At 40.2% G+C, this 23,397-nt stretch overlaps 1 protein-coding gene across 5 annotated transcripts in view; it reads right to left on the bottom strand.

The window, feature by feature from the left end:
• The window catches only part of RNF38 (ring finger protein 38), a 123,321-nt gene that overhangs the window by 40,978 nt on the left and 58,946 nt on the right, over positions 1-23,397 (bottom strand). The window contains exons 1-2 of one of the 5 annotated variants that reach the window (XM_030884248.3): positions 18,079-18,454; positions 10,369-10,518 (exon numbers count right to left, since the gene is read on the bottom strand). The exons of 1 other annotated variant lie outside the window; for it this stretch is intronic. Coding sequence is in view for 1 of the 4 variants with exons in the window: in XM_060300747.2 (XP_060156730.1) it covers positions 10,369-10,518; positions 17,686-17,694 (159 nt within the window). In the remaining 3 variants the exon portion in view is untranslated. Of the gene's footprint in view, positions 1-10,368; positions 10,519-17,685; positions 17,747-18,078; positions 18,455-23,397 lie in introns of those variants that run through there. 3 more of the 5 variants (XM_060300747.2, XM_030884243.3, XM_030884249.3) reach the window with 3 other exon arrangements.

Here is a 23,397-nt window from a genome sequence, read left to right as displayed (position 1 = left end):
TGCCAATGCAGGGGACACAGGTTCGTGCCCCGGTTCGGGAAGATCCCACATGCCGTGGAGCGGCTGGGCCCGTGAGCCATGGCCACTGAGCCTGCGCATCCGGAGCCTGTGCTCTGCAACGGGAGAGGCCACAACAGTGATAGGCCCACGTACAGCCAAAAAAAAAAAAAGACTAGGAAGTGAAGGGAAATATGTGGAAGTGAGCTCTTCATTAGGATTATGGTAATAAGCCTTACTTTTTCACTCAAAGTAACAGGAAACCACAACTGACATGGGATTTAGTGACATGGGATTACTAAAAGGTTATTTTACTATATGCAATATGGTTTCATCATATTCCTTATCAATTTTAATACTCTAAGGAACTGTGTAAAAAATTCTTAGTTTCCAGAAAAAGAAAGGGGGAGTAACCTACAAAGAAAAAGAATTAGATTAGCATTAGACTTCCCACAGAAAACAAAAGATGCTATTTTCTGGGGGAAAATAATGTTGAATATAGAGTTTTATACTCCAATCAAACTATTAGTCTAGTATAAGGGAAAAAACAAAGACCTTGCCAGATGTATTAAGATTCAAAGTTGCTTCTCACATATCCATTCAGAAAATTTTACTTGATTGATTTTTATGTATGCGTGCATGCTCTCTCCTTCACCTGGGGACATATATATAAATACAGGATCCAAGAAATAGAAGTAACCCAGAAGTGCAATGAAAAGAAATCCCAGGGTGATGGCAGTACAGCAGGTCTGAAAAACAATCATTACAAATTAGAAAGAATCAGAGGACTCTGAGAAAAATACCATACACAATGTGGATTCAAAAACAGTATGATTGAGAACTTACAAGTTCTTAATAAAACTTAAGCCCACAGCTCTCTTATCATAAGAAATATAAAAAGGCAATCAGGGACTTCCCTGCTGGTCCAGTGGTAAAGAATCTGCCTTCCAATGCAGGGGACGCGGGTTCAATCCCTGGTCGGGCACCTAAGTCCGCGCACCTCAACTAGAGAGCCCGCGTGCCACAAACTACAGAGCGCATGTGCTCTGGAGCCTGCGCGCCACAACTAGAGAGAGAAAACCCGCACACCACAACTAGAGAAGCCCGCGTGCCCCAATGAAGAGCCCACGCGCCTCGATGAAGACCCCGTGTGCTGCAACAAAGACCCAATGCAGCCAAAAAAATAAAGAAAATAAATATTTTTTTTAAAAAAGGCAATCAGAGAGTGGAGGACAAAGATGAAAACAAATCCATATCGTTTTGTCACCTAAAGCATCCTCTGAGTAGGACAGGTAGTCAAAAGATTACAACTCCTCCTCCATGGGCCAAACATGCTACTTGGTTCTGCAATGACTATACAAGTATCCTAATACTATGAAGAATGTTTACTGGTTTTCAATTATTATAATCAACATAGGACAAGGCATGAAAGATCACTGTTGTAGTTACAGAACAGAAATAAGTATAAATAAGTATAATAAAATAAGTATTTTATCAAATAAACTTTGATATAAAGTAACTGTAACGACTTCTGTGACAAAATCATGGACCAGAAGTGAAAATCCTAACATAAACATCTAGAAATAATGGTTTAAATACAAAAAAAAAAAAATTTAAAGGTATTGCTGGATTCAGAGAAAAAGAGAAATTTCCAAGGACCAGAAACAAAGAGGAAAACTGAAAACCAGGTTTGTTTTTTGATATTCGCAGGAGGAACAGAAGATAAGGTCCTATCACTGAGACCCCTGCATAAGGCCAAAATTTCCAAAGTACTATGCTTTCAATAAAAGGGAAGACTAGAAGAAGTCAGCCATTGGCACAGAGTGTCTACTCTGTATGTACTGAGAACTGGAGAAGGGATCACATCCCTGAGAACTCAAACCACAGGTTAGCTCCTCACACCAAGGCTGGGGTTCAAATTTTTCACTACCCATGTTGTCTGTGAACCTCTAAACTTAGAAATTAATATAAAAACTGATCTAGAATTATGGTACCACAACGACTCTTGACAGAAGTAAATGCAAAGCAGAATCTGGAGGAATACTCCTATTACCTAGGCCAGTGGTTCTCAAACTTTTGCATGCATCAGAAACACCAGATTGTTGGGTCTACTCCCCAGTCTCTCATTCAGACAGTTTGGATTGGGACCCAAGAATTTTGCATTTCTAACATGATCCCATATGATGCTTGGTACTGCTCGTCTGTGACTACACTCTGAGAACCACTGAACTAAGAGATAAGGGACTCTCTTAAGAAAAGTCCCTAAGGATAAATTCACCATTACAGAAAAATTTACGTTTTGAAATCTCAGGGGGGAGCAGTTCCCTCCTGTCCCTGCTGACTCTGTGCCTGTAGGCTGACTAGAAAGTACCAGATGTTGACAACTTAAACCTGTAAGATGTTGAGTCAAGTCAGGTACTAGTACTGTCTCTACTGGTACAGAATACTGTAGAGATATTACAGTACAGAATACGGATGCAGATTCAGGGATCAAGGGAGGAAGGACAGAAGAAAATTAGCCAGCTAGCTTTTATACTCAGTATTCAGCATCTGATAAAATGAGTACAGGATTACACCTCTGTTACACCAAATCTTTATAACCAAAACATCATTATTAGAAGTGAAAACAACCCATAAGAAAGTATTCCACAGTTTCAAAAAAAGCAAATCAGAAATGATTAAATGCTAAATACCATGGGAGAAAAAAAAAACAAATACACGTGCATATGTATAAACACGCACACATAAAATATAAATAATATTTATATATATGTCAGTCAGGAAGTCTTGAAGATAATGCAAACTTTCCCCAAAGCATAAACAGGTTCCAAGTCCTAGATTAAAAATGGTGATTGAAAAGTGCCTCTGATTTCAGCAAACACTAGTGAGCCCCAAGGACTTCTCAAAGGAACAAGGGGGCAACTAGAGTCGGGGAGATAAAATCTCCAATAATCTGGTCCCCTCTCCTCTCATTATTCAGGACTACCATTCATCTCAGATTTACAAATAAATAAGCATAGCAAGATTTATGAGTTCCCAATCCTCTTTTAAACTTCCAGACTCTATTTGCCTTATTCTATCTGACAAAAGATTAAGTTTCTCATTCCACAACCATTAAATTTAAATGGCCCAGGAGAGGAAATACTTACTGAATTCCATTCATTTAAAATAAGAGACATGAAAGCACTTAGAAAACTGAAACACTCTACATAAAGCAACTTGCTAATAAAGAATAACCACCAAGACAGATCCCTTTTTGTAAATAATAATTAATAACTTTACATTTGAATCACATAATGTACAAAATGATCTCTACACATTCTTTCATTTAATTTTCCACAAAGTCTTTGTTTAAACTATATTCAAATTTATGTAAAATATGTTTCTATTAGTGAAGATGTACAAAAGACAATTCAGTGAATATACTGCCTTTGAACTACACAACATATATATAGTCCTGTTTCATATACTTTACAAAGGACTTTAATTTTCTAATGCACAGCTTTGATTCCTCAGCTCAAAAGATTTCAGAACAAAATCCAACCTCATAACCACTCAAACAGTACATCCTCCTGGAATGTTATTTTACTTGTAGGTACGGGAGGGAAAAGAGACTTCAAATATTCTGTTTTCAAAAGTTACCATACCATGCATTAAAAAAAAAAAATCAGAACTTTGCTTTTTGACATGGTCCAAGTCTGTGTTTTTTCATAAAAGGCCAAAGAACAGAACAATTTTATGTGCAGTGAGTGCTTGCAAAGGGAATGTAGTGGTATAACATATTGCAATTCCATCATAATGAAGAGGATAAAATACCATGTGAAAATATTATGTTTCTATATTCGTTGGCCATAACTGCTAACCCAGCAGTGGCTTCCTGAGTTTAGGGAGGCCTGTTTGGCTAATTTCTGAATAATGTATTAACAACCTTAAGTCCTAGATTTTTCTCAGAACATCACTGGTTCACAAAAACTGATTTACCTTGATGCTGTAATTGTACTGTTTTCAAATGCTATATTTAGTTCCACAGAAGCTATAAACAAGGATCAATGAAATAATCTGAAGCATAACCATGAAACCAACAAAAACAGAAAAGCTGCTAAGAACAACCTGAAATCAAGGGATCCCTCCACATGGAGTCGTTCTGCAGACAACTGAAGCTCAGACTAGATATGTTAATTCAGGACTTTTTGGTATACTACAGATAGATGGTACGTCAACGAAGTTACAGGCATTGACAAAAATTGTTCAAAATAGTTTATAAAATGAAAAGGAAGCCCAATACTGAACCCTGAGAAGCTCCAACATTTTATGTTGAGTACCTGATGAGAGGAGAGTGGAGTGTGGTGGTGAAAGCCAGTGTAATGGAGTTTCAAGGGTTCAACTAAGAGGTCATGTAGAATGAGGGCTGCAAAACATCCACTGTTTTTTTTTTTCTAACATCTTTATTGGAGTGTAATTGTTTTACAATGGTGTGTTAGTTTCTGCTTTATAACAAAATGAATCAGTTATACATATATTCCCATATCTCTTCCCTCTTGCATCTCCCTCCCTCTCACCCTCCCTATCCCACCCCTCCAGGAGGTCACAAAGCACCAAGCTCATCTCCCTGTGCTATGCGGCTGCTTCCCACTAGCTATCTACCTTACGTTTGGTAGTGTATATATGTCCGTGCCTCTCTCTCGCTTTGTCACAGCTTATCCTTCCCCCTCCCCATATCCTCAAGTCTATTCTCTAGTAGGTCTGTGTCTTTATTCCTGTCTTACCCCTAAGTTCTTCATGACTTTTTTTTCCTTGAATTCCATATATATGTGTTAGCATACGGTATTTGTCTTTCTCTTTCTGACTTACTTCACTCTGTATGACACTCTAGGTCTATCCACCTCATTACAAATAGCTCAATTTCATTTCTTTTTATGGCTGAGTAATTTCCATTGTATATATGTGCCACATCTTTATCCATTCATCCGATGATGGACACTTAGGTTGTTTCCCATCCACTGTGTTTTAACAATATGGAACTCACTGACTTGAAACTATTTCTTTACAATATGATTTAGTATCTTTATGGTGTATTTCCCTTTATGACAATTTTTGGAAAAGTTTTTGTTCCTGTCTTTCCTTTGATGATCTTATGAATTAAAGGATAACTCTAGGACTTCCCTGGTGGCTCAGTGGTTAAGAATCTGCCTGCCAATGCAGGGGACACGGGTTTGAGCCCTGGTCCAGGAAGATCCTACTTGCCATGGAGCAACTAAGCCCGTGTGCCACAACTACTGAGCTTGCGCTCTAGAGCCTGCGAGCCACAACTACTGAGCCCGTGCTCAACAACAAGAGAAGCCACCACAGTGAGAAGCCTGCACACCAGAAAGAAGAGTAGCCCCCGCTCACCACAACTAGAGAAAGCCTGCGTGCGCACAGCAATGAAGACCCAACGCAGCCAAAAGTAAATAAATTAATTAATGGGGAGGAAAAGAATAACTTCGTAAAGCTCTAAAATAAAATATTTCTTTTTTTTTTGGCTAAAATTTTTGTTAAGTCTATAAATTTGCTGGAGAAGAGACATTTTTACAGTACTTTCAGAAATCTATTTCTTTATATGTATAAATCAGCAAATTTCAATCACCTAACTTTAGTAAATTTACAAAATAAAGTTATCAAATAGCTGTATTAAGAAATGTGCGTGCATGCACACACACATACACACACAGCCCTGAAGAGAAAAGGGAACCCTCCTACACTGTTGGTGGGAATGTAAGTTGGTACAGCCACTATGGAAAACAGTATGGAGGGTCCTCAGAAAACTAAAAACAGAATTACCATACAATCCAGCAATCCCACTCCTGAGCATATATCCAGACAAAACTCTAATTCAAAAAGATACATGCGGGCTTCCCTGGTGGCGCAGTGGTTGAAAGTCCACCTGCCGATGCCCCGGTCCGGGAAGATTCCACATGCCGCGGAGCAGCTGGGCCCGTGAACCATGGCCACTGAGCCTGCGTGTCCGGAGCCTGTGCTCCGCAATGGGTGAGAGGCCACAACAGTGAGAGGCCTGCATACTGAAAAAAAAATACACGCACCCTTACGTTCATAGCAGCATTGTACACAATAGCCAAGACATGGAAACCACCTAAATGTCCATCAAATGGAATACTACCCAGCCATAAAAAAGAACGAAATAATGCCATGTGCAGCAACATGGATGCAACTAGAGATTATCATGCTAAGTGAAGTCAGAAAGAGAAAGACAAATACCATATGATATCACTAAAGTATGGTACCAATGAACCTATCTACAGAACAGAAACAAATTCACAGACATAGAGAACAGACTTGTGGTTGCCAAGGGGGAGAGGACTGGGGGAGGGGTGGAGTGGGAGGCTGGGGTTAGCTTTTCTATATAGAATGGATAAACAACAAGGTCCTACTGTATAGCACAGAAAACTATATTCAATATCCTATGATAAACCATAATGGAAAATATTTTTTAAAAGAATGTATGTGTATGTTAAACACACACACACCTGAAATCAAGGGTTGTGCCACACCTGAAATTCAAGTTCCCCATGATGTACATGACTTTTTAATGAAAGCATACAATCTTCAATCACAATCACTGAATTGGTTGGTAGCACGAAAATGCTAATTTTAAAATTATAGGGCGCAGATAGCAAACAGACATGAGGGAATTTTGGGGGGTGCTGAAACTATCCTATATCTTGATTGTAATGGTCCCACATCTGTATGTGTTTGTCAAAACTCACAGACCTGTACACGGAAAAAGGTGAATTTTACTGTATGTTAATTATACCTTAATTTTAATTTAAAAAAATTACAGGAGGCACTTTGATTCTAATTTTAAATATAGGCTTATTTTTATAGAGATGCAAATGTGCATCTACTTAAACCTCTTTTGTAGGGGAAAAAAAAGAGCAAGAAATACACAAAGCCATCATTTTTAAAGGAACATTAAAATACCAAATAAATGTACACCAGGAAACATACAAGAATATTCATGGCAACACTGTTTCTAATAATAATAATAGAAAAGTGGAGACTACCCAAATGTCCATCAAAAAGAGAAGGGATAAACTATAGTACAGTACGTTCATATAAATGTAAAGCTAAAAGCAGGAAAATGAATCTACAGGACACAGCCACATGCAATCAATATAGATGAATTTCACAATGGCAAAAATACACAAAGTATGATACCATTTACATTAAGTTCAGAAACTAAATAGTATAGTATTGAGGTATACTATATGTAGTAAAAACCACACAGAAAAGCAAAGAGATACTGAACACAAAATTCAACAGAGGTTTACCCAAGGCACAGGTTTGGGACAGCACCTGAATATAATATGGAAGCTTCAAAAACATTGGCAATAGTTGATTTCTTAAGCTAGATGGTGGTTTTTTAAAACTTATACATATGTCTTCTTTATATTTTATAACTTGCATATATGAAATATTTCATAATTTTTAAAATTAAAAAACATACAAAATTTGAAAGATTTTGACTAGAAAAACAAGTAAAAAGCAGCAAAGTGCAAAAGTCTTTAATAAACAAGGACAGTGACACAAACTTGGTAAGTAGTGGAGATGAAAAAAGAGATCAAAAACAGGATGAGGGGCTTCCCTGGTGACGCAGTGGTTGGGAGTCCGCCTGCCGATGCAGGGGACGCGGGTTCGTGCCCCAGTCCAGGAGGATCCCGCATGCCGCGGAGCAGACGGGCCGGCGGGCTGTGGCCGCTGGGCCTGTGCGTCCGGAGCCTGTGCTCCGTGGCGGGAGGGGCCACGACAGTGTGAGGCCTGCATACCGCAAAAAAAAAACAAACCAGGATAAGCTTTTTGTTCAAAGACTAGTGATTAAAAACAAGGATCCAGGAGTGTATCAACACTTTCCTTCACCTCTATGACCATCCTACCTACTAGCTACATACCCAATCCCATGCTTGGAGCAGGAAAAAGCAGTAATTTCTTTACCCTTAGAAAAGGCTACAGGGAAAATGATGTCCTCGTAAAACAGACTAGTTTCAGCTACAATATGGAAGTGAAGAGGGTGTTTTAAGAAAAAAATGGAAGAGGTAGGTGAGTCTGTTTAGAATGGATGGAGTCAAGGGGGAAGGAAAAGCAGAAAGAGTTGGGAGGAAAGGAACTTGGAGGAAAGCCGAGAGAAAACTGCATTAAGGGAATAACTTTCTGAGGATACGACGTGGCTGCATAGGTTCTCGTTTTTACATGGCAACTAAGTTTTATAAGGATGAGAACCATAACTGGAACTAAGAAATCACACCTAATCATGGTATCAGAATTGGTTGAAGGTATCTGACAGTATCTCGAAGGAGATATGAGAAGGATTTACTTTGCTTCATGTGGAACAGTGGGAGGGTAATAAGTGGGCAAAGAAAATCTCCAGTCTCTCTTGGGAGCAAAGTACATTGAGGGCCTTATTCTAAAATTAGAGAAAAGTAAGATTTAAGTTAAATTAGGACTATAAATAAAAACTTAACAGTAACACCCTTCACCTTTCTGCAACATCCAATGGAACTGAGTCTAACTTTTTGGTTTTATCTTCAAAACATGGGTTTAATTCTTTTTTTAAAAAACTAATTAATTTATATATTTATGGTTGCTTAGGTCTTTGTTGCTGCATGCAGGCTTTCTCTAGTAGCGGCGAGCGGGGGCTACTCTTTGTTGCGGTGCGCAGGCTTCTCATCGCAGTGGCTTTTCTTGTTGCGGAGCACGGGCTCTAGGCATGCGGGCTTCAGTAGTTGTGGCACACGGGCTTAGCTGCTCTGTGGCATGTAGGCATGGATCAGGGCTTGAACCCGTGTCCTCTGCATTGGCAGGCAGATTCTTAACCACTGTGCCACCAGGGAAGTCCCGAAACATGGGTTTAATCTATTGCATTTGGCAGCTACTCTTTGAGTTTAAAGTTAATATTGAGTTAATGCTTAAAGACTCAAAGGAGGTCTGGAGAACACAAAGTGTCAAATAACTGTTTATTAGTGGCAGTAGCGACGGTACAAAGTCAATTTCTTCCTTAGCTATATTGGTCTATTGTTAAAGATCAAGCTCTTGCAAGCTAATGCTGTATCCAAAATGGCAGTCAATATGCCATTCAATTCAATACAGATGATGTCTCTTAACATACACTGAACTGTGTTTACAGAATTATCTGTTAACATCCAAAGCTGGTATGATATAGTAGACAAGAAATAGCAAAAGTTGGATTTGAATTTCTGTTCTGCCAACAACTAGATATGTAATTGGGCATCTCAGCGAGATTCTCTGAGCCTATTTCTTCATCTAGAAAACCATCCAGGACTAGTTTATTATGATGGTTAAAAACAAAAGGAGACAATACACACAAAGCAGAGAACCTGGCACAAATATTAACAAAGAAAGCAGATTAAAGAGCCCTAGATCACCTAAACACCTACCCTCAGAAATCCTACACCTCCAATTTAATGTGTCACAAGCATTTCTCTTTCAGAACTAGTCCCAAGTCCCAACCTGTCACTCCCACACAAACAGAAAATGAGCTAGCTCTATCCAAAAGTCCTAGATTTGATTAGCAACTCTCACTACCTCAGGTTTATATACACATGTACAATTACATGACTTGGCCCACAACCCTAGTATACAATTACATGACTTGGCCCACAACCCTAGTATACAAAAGCAATTCTGTAACTTAGTTTCCTTTGTGGTAATAACGAATTCCATTACTAAAACTTGCTTCTCTAGCAATAATGGATTGTAAATGTAGTAGCCAATGATTTATGTGAGCACATCCTAGTATTCTTGTTAATAACCTAATGACAGTTTAAATCCATTCATACCTTAATTTGTTTTCATTTTGTATGTAACCAAATTTTTAAACACATTTTACCCACAGGTATAAAAAGTTACAGAAGGCAAGTAACCATGTTTTCTCTTTGAAATATGCATTACTATCAAACTCTGGATGTTAAGCAAATAAGTAGTGATGACTTTAAAAAATACCTTACATGCTTCCATTTTTCCTTCCCTATACAACTTCACATATTCTGTAATATCTTCTACCCTCCTACAGAACTAGACCTATTAGGACAAGTGACTAAGACCAAAAGATAAAAAAACAAGAATATTAAGTGGTCAAATAGTAACAGCAACTCAAGACAAGACAAACATTCTTCAGAAAAGCTGGCTGAAAAAGTTATGTTAAAGACTCCCTCTAAGAAGAATACTTATTCCCACATATAATAGAAAATAAGAAGTAAGAAGATTCTGAGAATTTTGTCTCAAGCCTTCCTAGAAACAACCTAGAATGTATCTTGTGGCTTTCAGCCCTATGAAGGGAAAGGGTAAATATATAAGAACCTGGAAGAAAGCTTTGAAGTGAGCATCCTCTTGAATGGTAGTGTTCTGATCACTTGGGAGGAGAGGGAACAGGCTCTGAAGTCTCACCCTTTCACAAATCACCTTGTTAGGATGGCCAGGTAGAGGTGCTGAATTGGCCCCGGGAGATATCTGGGAAAAAGAGGGAGAAGAAAAGGATAGTTCATGGCTAGCTGCACCAATGTGGAGAATCATGCCTATGAAGGACAGTCCGGATTTTCTAGGTATCTGATGATTTTGTTAGCAGAGACTGAAAAGAAATAAAAAATTAATCTTAAACATCAAAACAAATATAAGGATGACAAAGGTTGCCTCTGGCAATGGATCTCACTTATAAAAACTTTCTTTAAAGGCAAAATAGCACTGCTCAAGAAGGAAAAGTCCTTCCTATGTTTCCCATATAATATCTATTGATATCTTTTCTGTTGGCATTAATTCTGAAACCCTAAATGACAGATAAGACTTCATGTCAAGAAAACCTGAAGTAAAAATCACTTAAGTACAGAAAGATTAGTGTCTACCTGGCGATGATTAATTTTTCATTCTCTTTTTAAGCTAACATTCCAAATGATCATGCAAGGGAAGAGAGATTTCAGAACATCTATGGCAAAATTTCTATAGTGATCCCAAGTATAGAAAACAAGATTTTCATCGTGGAGATCTCAGCTCTATTCAACACAAACCTAGCAACCTTCCTAATGAATAAAGGACAAGATCATAAGCCTCAAAGTAAATGACTGCATGTTTTAAATGCTTGACTAGATTGTGAGTTAATCCCCTTAAACTCATATGTAAGTATACTTAATCTGTAGCATTTTTGATCACAGACATCATGAGTATCACCTGTTCCACTGTGCTGTGGCGTGAACTGCCTTTGGGGGTTAAGGTTTATGTACCCGCTTGTTCCTACACTAAAGACCATGTCTTTAAGGCTGTCTTGTTTTTAGTTTCATTGCTGCACTCATTCCCTTACATGTTAAGTGTCTATTCTGTGACAGGCACTAAAAACAAAAGATAGTTACGATTTCCTACCTTCAAGAAGTATACGCTATAAAAAAGAAACAAAAGCAAATCACTGTATAAAAAAGTATCTTTCGGGCTTCCCTGGTGGCGCAGTGGTTGAGAGTCCACCTGCCAATGCAGGGGACACGGGTTCGTGCCCCGGTCTGGGAAGATCCCACATGCCGCGGAGCGGCTGGGCCCGTGAGCCATTGCAGTTTGAGCCTGTGCGTCCGGAGCCTGTGCTCAACGGGAGAGGCCACAACAGTGAGAGGCCCACGTACCGCAAAAAAAAAAAAAAAAGAAAAAAAAAAAGTATCTTTCTGTGATAATGGTCCATACTGGTGCTTTGGAGAGGTAATTGCTAACAGTGTAGTCAAGAAACTACAAAATGTTCAGTGTAACTGGTCAGTAAGGAAGCAGCCAGAGAGGAAGGCAGAGACAGATCATAAAGTGGCATGCTAATTACATGAATAATCCTGCTATAATAACCTTCTTTAGCCCCTTTATAAATTTTTGTTTCTGGTTTGCTACGAGCCTGGTAAACAGATAAATGACCAGGCCTGTTGCTAACAGTAAAATTACTTCCAAAGACCTTCCTAGGATTGAAAGCAAAATTGACGGCAGTAACTTTAGAATTCATTAGTACTGCTCCACAAAATGTTTTGGACATGAACTAAAACTTTTCTCTGTACTATAAACATGAATGTGCCAATACCCTTTACCACTGTGATGAAATATGAATGACTGAATCAAGGAATATTTACTCACTTCCTCTTATAAGCAAAGAGTTATGTTAGAAAATGAAATAAAACATGGATCCCACGCTCAAGGAGCTTATTCTAGTTTTAAAAAGAAAGATGCAAGCAGCCAACTACAGGATAATGTTTTAAATGCCATAATACAGGCAAAAATCAGAGTAGAGGTAGGAGCCCTGGGTTTATCTGAGGGCAAGAGTAGAAAATATTTCAAAGGAAGAAGTAGTTTCACATTCCTGACTCATTTAATGTAAGGAGTGCTTTTACTACTTTAAAACAGTTCTCTCCTTTCTCAAAATGGTCTCTGTTCCTTGATGTAGGCTTCATGTTCTTTCTGCAATCTTAAGCTTACACTTTGCACAATAAGTACATTTGAAGAGTGTTTTAACAAGGCCATCTACCTTCAACTATCATAGCTAAAGCAGTCTCACAAACTGCTAGTACAAGAGCTGGCTGGGAAAACAGATTTCAGTAATACGTGTAAAAAACTGGCAAACCCTGGTCCTTGCAGGAGGAAGCGGGGGGGCGGGGGAGTAAGGGGAGAGAAGGGAAGAGAGAATTCTAAGATGGTCGCCAAGATTCCCACCTCTGGTGTATATCTCCTGTATAATCCATCCCTCCCTGGTGTGTGGGTAGGACTGTAAATATGGTGAATTTCATTCCCATGATTAGGTTAAATTATATGACCTAAATTACACAAACCCTTTCAGAGGTGAAGGGATTTTCAAATATAATTAAGATTCCAAGTCACTGAATTTTAAGTTAATCAAAGGGGAGATTACCTTGGGTAGGCCTGACTTAATGAGAGAAAGCTCTCAAAAGAGAAGTTGAGCCCTTCCTAAAGAGATTCTCCTGCCAACCTTATAGACTAAGCTGCTAGGTTCTGAGAAGTCATATGAAGGGGGCCATGTGGTAGAGACCTGAGGGCACCTAGGAACTGAGAATGGTCACCAGTTGACAGCCAGCAAGAAAATGGGGGAACCTCAGCCCTATAATCACAAGAACCACATTACACCAACAACAGTGAGCTTGGAAGAGGCCATCAAGTCTCTAATAAAACTCACAGCTCCAGCCAAATAAGACCCTGAACAGAAGACTCTACAGCTAACCCATACAAGGACTTCGATCCATGGAAACTGTGAGATAACAGATTTGTGTTTTAAGCTACTAAATCTGTGGTTATTTGTTACACACAATAGAAAACTAACATAACATACATGTACATAATAGAATAAAAACTGTTGTGCCACACTCAAGGAGTTTCTTCTCCAAAATTCTAGCTGTATTAGTTTAATTATGAAAGATGACTTTTTATCTAAGCAATACAGCAGTTTTTAAAACCTCAATCTGGTAATAGTAAACTTCATGCCAGGAACCAAGCTGGGCTTTCTGATCTTTACATACTGCAAGTTAGGGTTAACCAACTTGCTTAAAGCGAAACATCTCATAAACACCAGAGCCATAATTTGAAGCCAAGTCTATCTGGCTCTAAGGTTCAGACTCAACCCACTAAACCACCTTCTAAATGAAGAATTTTAAAAGTAACATTCTTCTTTATAATCTATCTAGTTGGATTAGTAAGGAACAACTATTCCACAATGCCTATTTAAAGCTATTTTAAGCATTTAAAAATAAATTTGTTTCCTTGTAACTTGCTTCTGACTTCCACTACTTCCCTAACTCTCCCTCAGTTAAGATTACTGAGATTATACTATATATGAAAATCAATAGTTCTATTTTTCCCTAATCTACCAACTGCTGAGCATTACAAGGACATGGTAACTTCAGCCTTCTCTCAGGATGCACCTATATTTAAAAAGTCCTGCCATGAAAACATTCCTGAGATGGGACTGAATCTGCAACTCCCTACACTTCTCATTTCTAATGTTTATTTACATATAACTACATGACTAATTCACCCAGCATAACTGTTTTCTATTTCACAAGACTAGAATTATAGAAAACAGTTTAACCTTTTAAGCAATAACACATTTCTATTTTAAGGACATCTTCTGTTTAATGTGGCCTTTCCCTGTCTTGGTAACCATAATATAACCAACAATTTAACCTTTGTGTTAAGAGTGTAGTATTATTGTTACCGTGGCAAATTGTTGCAGTTATTGTGTTAAAAATAACATTGGACTTAGGTCTACATATTGTCCCAGAACTTGCTTCCTCCAAAATCACTTCTGATGACAGCTTCCTTCATTTACATTTTTCTCAGATAAGTGAAGTAGAGGATATACAGGTGTATGATCTCTAGGCCAGTATTAAATAATGTACTTTCCACAAAATAAATTGCTCAAAAGGCCAAACAGCCTTCTCCAAAATGGCCACATTACTCTCCAGAAAAAAAATTGTTCACTGTTACAAAAGCTGCATACCATCTGCTCAAAGGCACTCAAATCATAGGCTAACAGACAAAGGGAAAAAAAAAAACCCAAAAAATGATGAGTTAGGTGCTTGGTCAACGTTGACTCCAACAAGTGCCTTACTCCTCTAGGTCCAAGTCTGGGTACCTAAAAAATGAAGAGGTCGAATCCAAATTATCTAAAACTCCAAATATTCTCACTGCTTCCATGATGGCAAATATTAATCTCCTGGAAAGTAATCAAGGAGATTTCATTAACAAATTAACAGTTCGAATAATTGATCTTTCATCTGACAAATTCTGAGATTATATTCCAAAATATGAGAAAAGCCATAAGCACAAATATGTCCATCACATTACAGCAACAATTTAAAAGGGAACTAGAAGTAACCTAAATGTTTAACAAATAAGTATTTCTTAAGTGAGATTATGGTATGTGTGCTTGGCGGACTATTATGCAGTCATTAAACCATTCAAGAACTGGTACTACTTACCGGGGAAGGATCATTACTGTCCAGCAATGGGACACTGTCTTTTTAAAATAAACTATTATTCCCATTCTTGAGTTAAGGCAAACAACAAACTGGGCCCATGTCTTTCTGGGAACAGAGCAGAACCAGGGCTGGTGAAAATAGCCAAAAGGCTCCACCCTCCTTTCTCACCCCACAGTCCAACAAATTAATGGGAAAGGGGGGAAGGGAGGCACGTGCAACTAAGGAAGTCTCTAACTATTACATGTACTGAGCAAGTGAACATAAAGGTTAGGAAAAGTTAAGATTTACACATTCTTTTAATGAATTTTTCTTTCCTTCAGTTCTACAATCCAGATTTGCATGCACAAGGATTATTTTCCCCTGAAGGAAGTATGTCTAAAATCATTTTACTTACGCTGGTAACCTCAAAGTAGATTGCTCTAAACCATCTTTTCAAGATTTATCTCTTAAGAATTACATGGATTTGGAAAATATCTAGACCATGACCAGTCCAAATCAATAAAAAATTTATACATATATACACACACATACACACATTTGAAAAGATGAAGTGTGACTGAGTGCTTTGTAAGTCTTACTGAATAAAAGTCACAATTAATTCAAATACTTATTGCATTTCTACCATGTGCTAGATGCTGTGAAAACAAAAAGAAATATTTCTTGCCCTCAAAGAGATTCAGTCTAGGGAGGGACAAATTCAACAGGAATAAATGAGGACAACAGGGTCCCCTAACATAGAGGGGAGAAGGAAAGCTGTTCAGATCTTTTAAAAACGAACATGAAAAAAAAAAAAAGGAACATGAAATGACAGAAAAGCTGGGGAAAAATAAGACTGTACGTGGCCCCTCTTTGTCTACTTGCTCAAATCTCACTCGTTAATTCATTATAGAGTTCAAGCATTTGCTTCATCTACAGATAGACAACGTGATGTTAGGAATCTAACATTTACTGAACAAATTAACTAGACTACAACTATAGAGTTCAAATATGTGTTTACAATCCATACACTGTCGAGAGAAAACATAAAGCAAACTATGATTTAACCAAAGATGAACCGACATGAAAACAGATGCCTGATATATGTGGTTAGCAGGAAAACAACCAGAAAACTAGTGACTAGACCCAGACACTACACAACAATCACAGGACTAATCAAGAACTACCTTACTGGGGCTTCCCTGGTGACGCAGTGGTTAAGAATCCGCCTGCCAATGCAGGGGACACAGGTTCGAGCCCTGGTCCGGGAAGATCCCCCATGCCACGGAGCAACTAAGCCCGTGCGCCACAACTACTGAGCCTGCATTCTAGAGCCCGCAAGCCACAACTATTGAGCCCACATGCCACAACTACTGAAGCCCGCGCGCCTAGAGCCCGTGCTCTGCAACAAGGGAAGTCACGGTAATGAGTAGCCTGTGTGTGCACCGCAAAGAAGAGTAGCCCCTGCTCGCCACAACTAGAGAAAGCCTGCACGCAGTAACGATGACCCAACACAGCCAAAAATAAATAAACAGTCTAGCGATGTAACTAAAAGCCTCATCCAAAGCAACTGCAGACACAACAGGTCTACACTCCACATTATGATGCTAACATATTCAATTATGTCTAACTGTGCCATCCTCTGTCCACCCTTGCTCAAAATTCAGGTTGCTCTAGTACAGAAAATTCTCAATAGTTACTCAGATTAATAACTTCCAACTTAAGTTTAGCTATAAAAATTGGATGGGTAGATAAAACTCAACAAGTACAGAAACACACTACCTTGCAGAGTCACAGAAGATATCAGAAGTGGAGGGACCATAGAGAACATTTAAATCCAACTCTCATATTTTACAGATGAGGACTCGAGGAGCACGTGGCTAATTTGTGGCAAAATTTATTCAACTATAGCCTCTCAAGGCTACCAAGTCTTTTAGAAACAAGCCTTACAAAAAATTACAAATATCAACTTAAAATTGAACCCCTATAATGAATAGATTTAAGGTTTAATAAGTTTTCAAGTGAAATATACTATGCCAATACGTTTATGAGCCAGCAAGAGTTGGAGTACATTAAATGATACAATTCCTACTTAAAAATCCAGTTAGTAATTTTCATCTATTTACTGCAAGTATTGAATACATGCCAGCTGCAATGTAACTGATCTGACCTCTATATTTGGTCTTGTATTGTTACTCCTATAGAAACCCAATTTCTTCCAATGGAAGACAGAAACAATTTTACTTTGATCCCAACTGTCCCTAGATCCTCATTAAGTTTTGATTTCTTAAGAACTGAGAGAATGGATTTTTTAAAAAAATTTAGACTAGTTACCAGGGCTGCTACCTACTTAAAGGAATTTTGCGGTAATTGTGTTAACAACAGTACCTGCAATCGAGGCCAAATAGTATCCAAAAAGGCCTGCAATTCTAAGGTAATAAACGACTGTGAATGATTTGCATACTTAAATTTTCGTATATTAAGTGCGCCTCGTAAGAAAAGAGAAAAGGCAATTCAATATTACATTATTCGTTTCTATTTACGGTGCAAGAACTAACATACCCAACTTTTAATGTTAACAGTATACATCATTTTTGCAGCATAAAGAAAAAACAAGGTCTTACAAGTCCTACACACGTAAACGAAAACTCTACTCTCTTTGGCCCTCAATACTTTGAAAAACTCTCGGCTCAAAACCAACCTCTTCCATTCTTCAGCCCTGAAAGGAAGAATTCCCAACCCGAGAACAAAACGCAGCCTGTTCAGAAACCCGCGGCGTCACAAGGACGGAGACAGGACCCTTCTGACTGGGTTCTGCGTTGTCCTGAGTGACATCATTTCACCTGCGCCTGAGCAAAAAGGGAGGGAGCGAAAGAGCGAGGCCATCTGCCAGACGCGGCGGGCCGGCGCTCCCGAGGGCTGTGCCCGCACCTCCTCGCCGCTGCCTCGGGAACAAAGAGCGCCAGGCGGCCCGGCCGCGCCCCGCTGAACACCAAGCAACCTCATCTCTAGCGCGGCCCCGCAGGCTCCCAACGGCCCAAGGCTCGGCCCGTCCCGCCCTCGTGCGGGAACCAACGGCTGCGGCAGCCAGTACCTGCAAAGGAAGGCTCCGCCCTGCGGGGCTACTCCCGCGGCTCCTCGCTGGGCCACCGCCTCCTATTGTGACCGCTCGTCCAGCCAGCGGCCAGCTCGCCAGATCCTCTGTTCCCGGGCCTTCTCAACCCTGGAACCCGGGCTCCGACCGACGCGCTATCACGGCGCTTCCTTCCTCCCGGCACCATCACACGGGCCGCGCCAAGAAACGACGGCTGCACGCCCAGAGCTGACAAAAGTCGGCTAACGCCTCGGGGGCTCCATCCTCTCGACCCCCGCGCCCTAACCGCCCCGGCCGCCGCACGACCCCGCACCGCTGCACGAGGGGGCCCCGCCCCGCTGCGCCCCTCCCCGGTGCTCGCTGACCGGGCGCGCCGGCGCAGTACCCTGCGCTGCGCGCGCAAGCGACAACCCCACCGCTAGGCCGCAAGATGCGCGAGCACGCGGCCCTCCCACTTCTCGGGTCTGGGTCGCTCCCACCCCACCCCGCCCCCTCTCCTGAACAAACCTCGCGATCCCAGGGCGCGAGACCGCCAGTCGCTCCGCCCCTTTCCCCCTCGGCTTATCTCCGCGCGCGGAGCCCCCTTTGTTTCCACCCGCGGGGGGAAGGGGGCGGGGCGGGCTGCGCTCGTCCAGGCGCGCGACTCGGACTAGTTCCGGCAACAGAGCCGTCGCGCCGCACCCCTGCGCAGCCCCGCCCCGCCCCCCGTGCCTGGCGCCCGGAAAGGCTGCCGCTATGCCGGGCCGCGGGCGGGCCGAGCCTACGAGTTCTATATATTTCTCCCCAAGTGCTGCTGCAAGTCCGTGCGTACCGCCTCCAAAACTCAGCCATCAAACAGTAATTAACCTCACTCAAATTCCCAATATAGTATGTATTCATGTGGCCCAAATGTTAGGAATTTTTATTGACGTAGAGAGAGGTGATTTGGCCAAGGTGTCTTTGGCCAAGGTGTCTCAATGGAGAGTCAGGTTCAAACCCAACTTGTCCTACTGTAAGGCTCAATTAAACAGTTATTCATATTGTGCTGAGAACAGGAAATGAGATAGGTACGAAGACCGAAGCTGGCATGGTGCCTGTCCTAATCACGTTCGAGATCTAAAAGAGGAAGTAAGATCTTCCATAAAAGCGCAATAAATACAAGGACAAAATAGTTTAAATGGTATCGGAGGAAAAGAGGGCAGTCAAGGGGACAGTATCGAAGAAGTGGGTTTTAAGCAGATAGGAATTATGTCTTCAAGGATGGTGATCATATTTCAGTCCAATCATCAAAAGCCCAGGTTCTGGTTCTTTTGGCATTACTTAAACCAGTCTCCTTCCTGCTGTGGGCCTCAGCTGCCTCCTGTAGAAAATTAGGGAACCAGACTAAAATGATGTTCCAGGACCCTCTGAACCTCTATGCATTGATATGAATAACACGAAAGGGTAATTATTTGTGAACATCTGTCTCCCATATCACACTGGGCGACCTGTTTTGACTCTGTAACCCTAAGGTCTAAACCTACAGCCTGAAATACAACAGCAGGTGCTTAGCAACTGCTGAATTCAAAGTTCCAGCAATAACATCACAGGTTTTTACAACTCCTGGACAAAGAGAGGCTAGAATGAGATAACTGGCCCCCATGAACAAGTCCCCTCCCCCAGCCCCACACCACCATATGTAGCCCAGTTATCTAGCTGACTGTTCTCCCAAAGCCCTCTCTGCTAGTCTTCCAAAGCAGCCAATTTGGAGATGATTACATTCAAACTTTTAAGGTTTTCCCCCCCCTCATTTCACAGTACAGAGTCATAAATCCCAACCACACCTTTAGGTGCATCCAATGTAATCCACTTCTAACATCTGGATCCCCCATAATACCCCCTTTACTGCTGTGGATTCACCTAGCATTACAGATCTTCCAACAGAATCTCAGCTATACAAGCTTCCTTACATAATACAGACCACCCTGAAACAGCTTTTCTTGTTTACTTGGGCATGGGCTATGTAATGAGAGGGGGAAATAGAGACAAAAATTGGGAACAGGGAGGGAAATTACCATTTGGAAGCTGTCCAATCCTAAGAGTCAGGTTCCTCAAGTGCTGAATTTCAGCAGCAAATATCTATTACAGTCCTCCAGGGTTCCTAACCCTTAAGCTTATGTGAATTCCCCCTGGGCTTCAGCCAATCCTTTGTCAGGCACTCTTTGAGAACCCTTCTCAAATGGCTGAGATCTTAGTTAACTGGGATCTGAAGGCTTCACCTAAGAAGTCTGTCTACATGTAAACGATGCTCCCCACACCTCAAGGTTGAATCGTTGGAAATTCGTACTGCAATTTCTTTTCTAGTTGATTTTCTTAACCAGAAAATCTGGTACCCTGCTAATAAACACCTGATGAGTGGGTTACGTTTTAAGGTGGGCCACTGACCACCTAATGTGGCAGGAAGTAAATTATGCCAGAGCAGTGGCTCAACCCCAGTCCACCTAAAATTTTACTTGGTGTCGGTCCAAAAAGGTGGGAAGCCTTGTTGGAGAGGTGTCCAATGGATCTTTTTGCAATGATGGAAATGTTCAACATCTGCAGCATCCAAAAGGTAGCCATTAGCTACATATATATGGCTACTGAGTGAGCACCTGAAATGGGGCTAGTGCAACTAATGCATTAACCAGGATTGTTTAAACAGTCACATGTGGCTAGGGGACAGTACAGCACTTGTGCGAAAAGTAGTTGCTTGTAGCAAGAACTTTTGAGAATTCTGACTCCAAGACTGCCCTTTAAAATTCGTTTTCATGACAGAAATGAAAACTGTGAATGCCTACTAAAAACTTCTCCCTGGGGTACCTAAGTCATTTAAGTCCCCTCAACTTCTAAAATAAAAATATACCAGTATGTTGCTTACCAAAGAGGAAAATATTGCAGTTCCTTCCAATGTATCTGGTCACTGGGATTGTCTACCCTGGTGCCCTACCAGTCTAACACATGGGAATGACAGCTAAGATTTTTTTATTGGGCAGCATGGGATCCAGAGATAAATTAGGTGGTATTGATATCTTTACAATATTGAATCTTCAATCTGTAAACAGGTAAGATGAACCCTTCTATTTACCGGAGTTGTTGATTTTTTCAATAATGCTTCACAGTTTTCTGTAGAGGTCTTGCACATTTGTTCTAGGGTCTATTCTAGGTTTTATATATAATTATTAATTCTAATAGTTTTGTTAATTTTTTTTCAGTTTTTTACATATACAGTCCTGTTGGCAGAAAATGACTGTTCAATTTCTTTCTTTCCCACGTGGTTTCCTCTTGTCTGCACTTGCTAGGACCTCCAGTTCAATGCTAAATAGATACAAGTGAGAGCATGCATCTTCATCTTATTCCAAAACTGGAAAGCTGGGCTTCCCTGGTGGCGCAGTGGTTGAGAGTCCACCTGCCGACGCAGGGGACACAGGTTCGTGCCCCGGTCCGGGAAGATCCCACATGCTGCGGAATGGCTGGGCCCGTGAGCCATGGCCGCTGAGCCTGCGGCGTCCGGAGCCCGCAACGGGAAAGGCCACAATAGTGAGAGGCCTGCATACAGCAAAAACAAACAAACAAAAAAAACTGGAAAGCTTCCAACATTTCACCATTAAGTATGATGTTGGCCGTAGGTTTTTTGTAGATTCCTTTAGCAAATCAAGGGAGTTCTTTCTTATTTCAAATTTGTTAAAAGTTTATCATAAAATGGATATTTAATTTCATCAAAATTTTCTGTATATGAGATAATCATGGATTTTCTGTTACTGGGTGAATTACCTCGATTGTTTTTTGGAGGTTAAACCAATTTTACATTCCTAATAAAATCATGTCATACTGCACTACTCTTTTTATATATTGTTGGATTTGGTTTGCTAATATTTTGCTTAGAATTTTTACATCTGTGTTCTTAAGTGAGATTAGCTGTTATTTTCCATTTTTTGTAATGTCCTTATCAAGTTTTGTTACAGATATTATGCTAGCCTCAGAAAATGAATCACAGAGTATTCTCTCTTTTTCTATTCTCTACAAGAGTTTCTATAAGATTGGTGTTATGCCTCCTTTAAATGTTTGGTAGAATTTCCTGGTTAGCTATCTGAACTTGGAATTAGATTTCTTTAGTAGTTATGGATTTCTTGTCAGATTTTGTCTTTTCCTTATTTCTTTTCTTTTTTTTTTTTTTTGGCCACACCGAGCAGCATGCGAGATCTTAGTTCCCCAACAAGGGATCGAACCCATGCCCCCTGCATTGGAAGCATGGAGTCTTAACCAATTAGACTACCAGGGAAGTCCCTTTTCCTTATTTCTAACAAAAGAAAAACAATTATAATCTTAGGACATATATAAGGAAGAGCTCATTCTGAAACTCACAGGCAACAAGAGAAAAAAAGAGATAAATTGGATTACTTCAAAATGAAAAGGCAACCTACGGAATAGAAAATATTTCCAAATCATGTCTGATAAGAGGTTAATATCCAGAATATATAAAGAACTACAACCAAACAAAATCCAAAACCTGATTATAAAATGGGCAAAGCACTGAAACAGACACTTCTCCAAAGACGTACAAATGTCCAGTTAAGCACATGAAAATATGTTCAACATCACTAGTCAGGAGGGAAATGCAAATCAAAACCACAATGATACTACCTCACACTCATTAGCATGGCTACTATTAAACAAAACAAAAACAGAAAACAACAAGTGGTGACAAGGATGTGGAAAAACTGGAATCCTTGTGCACTCCTGATGGGAATGTAAAATGGTGCACTTTGGAAAACAAAATAGTGGTTCCTCAAAACATTAAAAATAGAAAAAAAAGAAAGAAAGAAAGAAAGAAATGATCTAACAATTCCACTTCTAGGCATATACCCAAAAGAGTTGAAAGCAGGGTCTAAAAGAGATATTTGTGCACCTATGTTCCAGCAGCATTATTCACAATAGCCAAAACGTGGAAGCAACCCAAGTGGCCATCCATGGATGAATAAACAAAATGTATTATACACATACAATGGAATATTATTCAGGCTTTAAAGGGAAGGAAGTTCTGAGGCATGCTACAACATGGATGAACTTTGACAACATTATGCTAAGTCAGTCACAAAAAGACAACTATTATATGACTTCACTTGTATGAGGTACATAGAGCGCTCAAATTCAGAGACAGAAAGTAAAGGGCGACTGCCAAGGGTTGGGGGGAGAAGAGAGTGAATTATTGTTTAACAGATATAGTTTCCATTTTGCAACCCAAAAGAGTTCTACAGATTGGTTGTACGATGTGAATGTACGTATTAACACTACTGAACTGTACACCTAAAAATGGTTAAGATG

Source organism: Globicephala melas, chromosome 6 (genome assembly GCF_963455315.2).
Source record: "Globicephala melas chromosome 6, mGloMel1.2, whole genome shotgun sequence".
In the NCBI taxonomy this organism is placed as follows: domain Eukaryota; kingdom Metazoa; phylum Chordata; class Mammalia; order Artiodactyla; family Delphinidae; genus Globicephala; species Globicephala melas.
Note: the sequence above shows the minus strand (reverse complement) of the source record. Positions and strands in the feature narration are given on the sequence as shown.